Here is a 7381-nt window from a genome sequence, read left to right on the forward strand (position 1 = left end):
GAAAGAAGAAAAAAGAGAAAAAGAAAATCATCAAACTTATTGGAAATAAATTACCTATCTCATGCTTCAGTGGGAAGTGAACTACAATATTGAGATGCTGAAAGAAAACTGCCTCTTATGGTAGGAAACAACTGAACCCATCAATCAAAAGGCGATAGGAAGTATCAATATTGTGAAAATAGCCATACTGCCCAAGGTAATTTATAGATTTAATGCCATCCCCATTAAGCTACCAATGCCTTTCTTCACAGAATTGGAAAAAACTGCTTTAAAGTTCATATGGAACCAAAAAAGATTCCGCATTGTCAAGACAATCCTAAGCCAAAAGAACAAAGCTGGAGGCATCACGCTACCTGACTTCAAACTATACTACAAGGCTACAGTAACCAAAACAGCATGGTACTGGTACCAAAACAGAGATGTAGACCAATGGAACAGAACAGACCCCTCAGAAATAATACCACACATCTACAGCCATCTGATCTTTGACAAACCTGAGAAAAACAAGAAACAGTCTGGGTACAGGTTTTTTATGCTTACAGAGGCTGCAGGCCAGAAAGGACTCAAGGGAGTCCATGCACAGGGCATCATGTACCTCCCAGCCTTGGCCTTCTCTCTCCAGCCTTTCCACTGCATTTTCCTTTTCTGCAACACCCTGCAGCATTCCAGGAAGAAGGTGTAAGAGGTGAGGATTCCTCCTGATGCCGGTATTTGGTCTATGCTATGCTTAGACCTGTGTGAGTCCAAGCTTTGCTTTTAAGGGCAGAGCCCTGAGTAGAACACGATGCAATTCTGCAATTGGCACATTTACAATGATGGACCATTGTGTCTGTGGCTGTGATTTCAGTGGAACCCTTATTTTGCTATTGCTGGGGCAGTTTGCCATTGCTGGAAAGCAAGGGGTACACACAGGGTCACCAGCCAGCCTAGACCACAGCTGAAAGCCACCAAAGCCACTGTGTCAGCCATAGGCCAAGGACTGATGCAAAACCCTTCCTCCTCCAGACCTTGATGGGAGAGAGTGTAGAAGCCAACACATGCTGGAGAGACAGGGGCCAGCATCCGAGGTCCATCTGCAAGCTTAGAGCCGGGGCAAAGGTGGGAATCTGCTGTAGCTGGGAGGGAGAGGAGAGTCAGGACCTCACCTTTAGAGAAAGTTCCTCAGCAGCCCACACTTGAGAGAGTCCATAAAGCTGCTTTTCTTGGAAACTGAGTGGCCAAAAAGCCTGAGCTTGATTCTTGGGTGCAGGTTCTGCATGGGTCAGGGCTGTTAGATGAAGAGTGCTCAATGCGTATCCTGAGCATGAATGAGAAAAAGTCAGTTAGTGACCTCCCCCCCCACAAAAAAAAGATTCAAATGACGATTCTCAGGGTTCGTAACCCCTGGTCTGCAATTATTACTCATGTTGTAGATATGTTTATTTTTATCTCTAATACATTGTTTTAAAAATTCAGATAAAATTGACATAACAAGAAGTCCAAGCCAGAGCAATCAAGCAAGAGAAAGAAACAATAGGCATCCAAATAAGAAAAGAAGTCAAACTATATGATTCTACACCTAGAAAATCCTAAGGACTCCACCAAAAGAATCCTGGAACTAATAAATGCTTTCGATATAGTTTAAGGATATAATACAAATGTACAAAATAAGTAGCATTTCTATATAACAATAACAATCAAGCTGAAAACCCAATAAAGCAAGCAATCCCATTTACAATAGTCAAAAACAAATAAATAAATAAATATGTAAGAATACATCTAACCAAGGAAGTAAAAGATCTCTACAAGAACTACAAAACACTGCTGAAAGAAATCAGAGATGACACAAACAAATGGAAAAACATTCCATGCTCATTAATTTGAAGAATCAATATTGATAAAATGGTCATACTGCCCAAAGCAATCTATGGATTCAATACGATTCCTATCAAGCTACCAACATCATTTTTCACAGAACTAGAAAAAACTATTCTAAAATTTATGTGGAACTAATAAAGGGTCTGAATAGCTAAAGCAATCCTGAGCAAAAAGAACAAAGCCAGAGGCATCATGCTACCAGACTTCAAATTATACTATAAGGCTACAGTAACCAAAACAGCATGGTACTGGTACAAAAACAAATATGCAGACCAATGGAACAGAATAGAGAACCCAAGAATAAAGCCAAACACCTACAGCCATATAATCTTCAACAAAGTTGACAAAAATAAACAAAGAGGAAAGGACTCCCTAGTCAATAAATGTTCCTGAGATATCTGGCTAGCCATATGCTGAAGACTGAAACTGGACCCCTACCTTTACCATATACAAAAAGTAACCATGATGGATTAAAGATTCAAATGTAAGACCTCAGAATATAAGAACCCTAGAAGAAAACCTAGAAAACAGCATTCTGCACATCAACATTGGCAAAGAATTTATGACTATATCCTCAAAAGCAATTGCAACAAATACAAAAATTGACAAGTGGGACTTAATTAAATGAAAGAGCTTCTGCACAGTAAAGGAACTATCAACAGAGTAAGCAGACAGCCTACAGAAGGGGAGAAAATATTTGCAAACTAAGCATCTGACAAAGCCCTAATATCCAGAATCTATAAGGAATGTAAACAATTGAACAAGACAAAATTAAAAACCAAATAGCCTCATCAAGAAATGTGCAAAAGACATTAACAGACACTTCTCAAAAAAAGACATACAAGTGGCCAGAAAAAAGGAAAAAATTACTAACCACCAGAGTAATGTAACATTACTAATCATTAGAGAAATGCAATATTTCACACCTTTTCACTTTCAGAACCCAGTAGAGCTATTGAAGCTTTACAGCTCATGGGGCCTCTCTATGGCTGGAAACTCTTAGAGTTTTAACTCTCAGCCTTGTTCACACTGGGCCTCCAGCAATTTGTCAGTTGCACTTTGCTTTCCCCACCCAGTTGCTTGTTCCTGTGGAGGTCTCTACCTGTGGGTTTCTGAGGCTGTAAGTTGTGGCTTTGGTATTATTCTGTCTCTCCAGTTATGGGGTCGTGGTTTGCTCCATGACTTCACTTGCCTGATGGGTAAGAAGAATCATTGATTTTTCATGCATGTTCTCCTTGTCCAGACACCCAAGAGTATGTCCTTCTCTTGGGCATAAGATCAGAAATTGTATTTAGGTGTTAATGTGTGGTGAAGAGTGGATCCAGCTGGCATGCTCACAATGACCAAACTTTGTTGATCATATTTTAATCCAATACATTGCTCCACTGTTAACTTGCAAATAAATGACATATTTGCTTTCAAGACATATTTCAGGAAGGCCAAAGAAACTGGCTTCTTACCAATATGGAATAATTCCCCTGGTGAATTTCTTTCAGGATAGACCAAAGCTGATCTAGAACATAATCTTTACATACTTGGATCCTTCCCACTAGATAAGAAAAAACATCTGGGCTGAACGCTCCATTAGAAGAGCAATGTGGGATGGTGCTGTGCTGACAATGGGTAGTCCCTGCCCTATATCTTTGTAGAGGACCGGAGCCCAGAGTGGGCCATGGTCAACTTACGTGTTGACGTGAAGGCCTCCTTCTAGGTGTGCATGTGCTTATTACAGATAGTGCACGGTGCTAAGTACCCCAGGACTACAGGAAAAAATAAGAATACGTGCTGTATCCATGATCAGGAGGCACACAGGCCACAGTGCCAGCTGTGGAATCACACAGCCCGGGTTCAAAGCCCAGCTGGGCCATGACCACCTGAAGGACTTGTGGGAAGGTCTTAGGTAAATTTGTGAAAAGAAGTGGAGACCCTGCCTGCCAGGAAGGGATGTGGTAAGGGGCAGCATCCAGTCAGTTCAGGGCACGGCATCCTCTCCCTGGAAACCTGCATAGCGGGACTGGTGGCCCTAGCTGCCAGGGCCGCCATGGAGAAGACGGGCCTGGCTTCAGGCGGCACAGAGGCACTGGAACAGCCCTGGGGGAACTTGGTAGGATGCGGGTGGCCCTGTGCTGGGCTTCCAGCAGATTCTGGCCCTGTAACCCAGGAGATAGGGCCGGGCAATACAGGGCCACTGGGTGCCAAGACAGTGCCCAGGCCAAGCGCCAGGTGGAAAGGGCTCTGATATGTCAGCCCTGCATCCCCCACAGCCTCACAGAGGGGCCCATCAGGGGCCACATACCTGCCCCCGGGAGCAGGATGTCACCAGGTGTGAGAGAGTCCTGCTGGGTTCTGCGGAGGCGGGAGTGGTGGGGGTGGGGCTCTCCCTTTTGCCCTTTGACCCCTCTGGTAGGCGCCCTAGGACGGGGGTGCTCCCGCGCGCTTCTGCGCGCCCTGGTTCTGTCACCAGCCCCATTGGGACGTCACAAGCGCTCAGCTGCCCAGTGCGCGCCTGGCGAAAGAGAAGTGAGCGACTACGGAGCAGCGTCTCCATTACTGACCGTTTTCTCGCCATTGTACCCGCACAACTTGCTCTAAATGGGCAATTTATTAAGTATATTTCGTCCCGGGTCCCGCCGCAGACCCCTGCCGGGCCGTCGCTCACAAGCTCCCATAGCCCGTGAGTCCTCTCAGCCTGGCCCGGCTCACCCTGCGGCGCCCACGCCTACCCCGGGCCCTTTCCGATTCCTCTTCAACCCTCAGCAGAGCCGTGGGCCTTCTCCAGTCAACTTCTACAGCGCCCCTAGGGAACCGTGTCCTCTCCCGCCAGACACGGACGTCCCCCTGGGGATCCTGCCTGCTGTGGGCGGCCGGCTCCCCTCAAGGAAGAAACCTGTGCTGTCTGCTCGCAACTCCATGATGCTGGGACACCCCAGCTCCGTGAGGATACCTCCTCCCAGCAGCCAGTTCCCTCTCCAACTGCCTTCGCCACTTGAGCAGGTGACCGGGGCTAGGAAGCTGATTCCGATCCCAGCCAGGCTGCCGAATAAGACCAAGGTGAGGACCCAAGGAAAGCCCAGAGCAGTGATAGAGGAGGAGGGTCAGGTAGAGACGCCGGAGCAGGAGGACAAGAAAAGCCCCCTCCTGTCCGCAGGACATCCACATCCAGAACCCCGGAGACCCAGGGAGACCTCAGTTCCTTCAGGTGCAGTCTGGGGCCCCTTGAGGGAAATGTTCATCCCAACTGTTTGACAGAAAATAATTTGATTGACAAGACCCAGGTGTCTCCAGTGAGTTCCTGCTGGGAGGGCCATGCTGTCCTCAGCTCACGCAGCCCTGCTGGAGGGGTCCTTCCCCTTAAGAAGCCTGACCCGGCCGGGCGCGGTGGCTCACGCCTGTAATCCCAGCACTCTAGGAGGCTGAGGCGGGAGGATCACAAGGTCAGGAGATCGAGACCATCCTGGCTAACACGCTGAAACCACGTCTCCACTAAAAATACAAAAAATTAGCTGGGCGTGGTGGCGGGCGCCTGTAGTCCCAGCTACTCAAGAGGCTGAGGCAGGAGAATGGCGTGAACCCGGGAGGCGGAGCTTGCAGTGAGCCGAGATTGTGCCACTGCACTCCAGCCTGGGTGACAGGACGAGACTCTGTCTCAAAAAAAAGAAGAAGCCTGACCCATCTCCAAGAGTGCTCCTTGATCCCGCCCTGGGCTGCTCCCTGCTGCCAGAGAAGGTGGCCCAGGAAGCGCAGGACAAAGACCACCTGCTCAGCTCCCCAGGCTTGCTGATGTTGGGGAAGAGCCTTCAGCTCTTGCATCAAGGAGATCTTCTCCACCCAGAGCTGCCAGCCACAGGTCCCGCAAAAGAAAATTGTCAGTTACGACTTCTGCGGCTGGCCTCTGCCCTGCAATTAATGGATATGGGATAGAGCTGAGTTGCAGTTAGACCTTCCAGGAACAACATTTACAGTCGTATTTGATGAGCTCTGAGCAGAAGTTCCTATTCTGGGGTGTGGGACTTCTCTAGGGGATTCTTGGGTAGATTTCAGGGCATCTGTAAACCCTCTAAACATGTAATGTGTATGTAATGTGTATGCTTATATGCATTTTTCTGGGAAGTGTGTTGATAAATTTCATTAGATTCCTTATGGGGTCTATGACCCCAAATCAGCTGGTGCTGAAGCTAAAAGTCAGACGCAGCCTGTGGCAAATAAGACACAGCTGGCTCATGGTGAATGCTGAGTGTGAGGCCGAAGGGGAAGGACAGTAAGAATCACCAGTCACATGATTTCGGCCTTCTCCCTTCAAACCTACCACAGCCTGGAGGCTCACTCAAGGGAAATAGAGCTGGTTTCTCTTCTCCTGCCCACCACACAGACATGCCAAGGAGCAGCAGCACAGTAGCCAAACAGCAGGTGTGACAGGAGAGAGCTCCTCCTGCTCCCTGACTGGATGCACAGCTGGTGGACAAAGGAGAATTCCCTTGCCCTGAGGGCTCTTCTGGTTGCCCGGGTACATGAAGATTTCTCTATAGACCAAGATGTGGTGCATATCCACCACTATGGAGCTCACATACCTGACCCCATAGGGAGCACTGCTGTCCTAGAAGGCAGAAAGAGAAGAGACAAAACTCAGTGGCCTTCGTGATTAGTCAGTACGTGTTCTGGGATCACACATCCAGTTGGGGTGACCTCTACATTCCTGACCCCCTATCCTCCACCCACTAGTGTAGAAATTGAAACAATTATACAATTGTGCATTTCGTTCATTATGAGCCCCTTAAATGTCAACATGTGATTGGACTTATTAAATGTAGGACTACTTAAAGTAAGAGACAATATCCTGTAGCAATCTTAAGAGAGCAGCTAAACAAATAAAGAGAAAGAAAGAAAGAAAGAAAAGAAGGAGAGAAAGGAAAGGAAAGGAAGGAAGGAAAGAAAGAAGGAAGGAAGGAAGGAGAGAAAGGAAAGAGAGAGAAGGAAAGGAAAGGAAGAAAGAAAGAAAGGAAGAAAGAAAGAAAGAAAGAAAGAAAGAAAGAAAGAAAGAAAGAAAGAAAGAAAGAAAGAAAGAAAGAAAGAAAGAAAGAAAGAAAGGAAGGAAGGAAGGAAGGAAGGAAGGAAGGAAGGAAGGAAGGAAGGAAAGAGGAAGTCTACATGAACAACAGTTTTTTGGTAGCTCCTTGAAGCTCCTGCTTGAATCACTGTGGTTCACAATCGTTTTAGCTTTCTGAGAAGTAGACTTCCTTAAATGACTACTCTGCTCTTACTGCATGCAGTGTTTATCCGTGGCAAAATCTTAAACACCTTTAGCAAAGACGGGTGGATCACGAGGTCAGGAGATCGAGACCATCCTGGCTAACACCGTGAAACCCCATCTCTACTGAAAAAATACAAAAAAACTAGCCGGGCGATATGGCGGGCGCCTGTAGTCCCAGTTACTCAGGAGGCTGAGGCAGGAGAATGGCGTAAACCCGGGAGGCGGAGCTTGCAGTGAGCTGAGATCCGGCCACTGCACTCCAGCCCAGGCAACAGA

At 47.2% G+C, this 7381-nt stretch overlaps 1 protein-coding gene across 1 annotated transcript in view; it reads left to right on the forward strand.

Annotated features, from left to right (window-relative positions):
• Positions 1 to 4153: 4153 nt before the first annotated feature.
• The window catches only part of LOC108521150 (nuclear pore-associated protein 1-like), a 10237-nt gene continuing 7009 nt past the window's right edge, over positions 4154 to 7381 (forward strand). Inside the window, exon 1 of the mRNA XM_017860801.1 lies at positions 4154 to 4908. Within this exon, the coding sequence (XP_017716290.1) occupies positions 4450 to 4908 (459 nt within the window). The 5' untranslated portion in view covers positions 4154 to 4449. The remainder of the gene's footprint in view (positions 4909 to 7381) is intronic.

Source organism: Rhinopithecus bieti, unplaced genomic scaffold, assembly GCF_001698545.2.
Source record: "Rhinopithecus bieti isolate Rb0 unplaced genomic scaffold, ASM169854v2 scaffold_57045, whole genome shotgun sequence".
Lineage (NCBI taxonomy): Eukaryota > Metazoa > Chordata > Mammalia > Primates > Cercopithecidae > Rhinopithecus > Rhinopithecus bieti.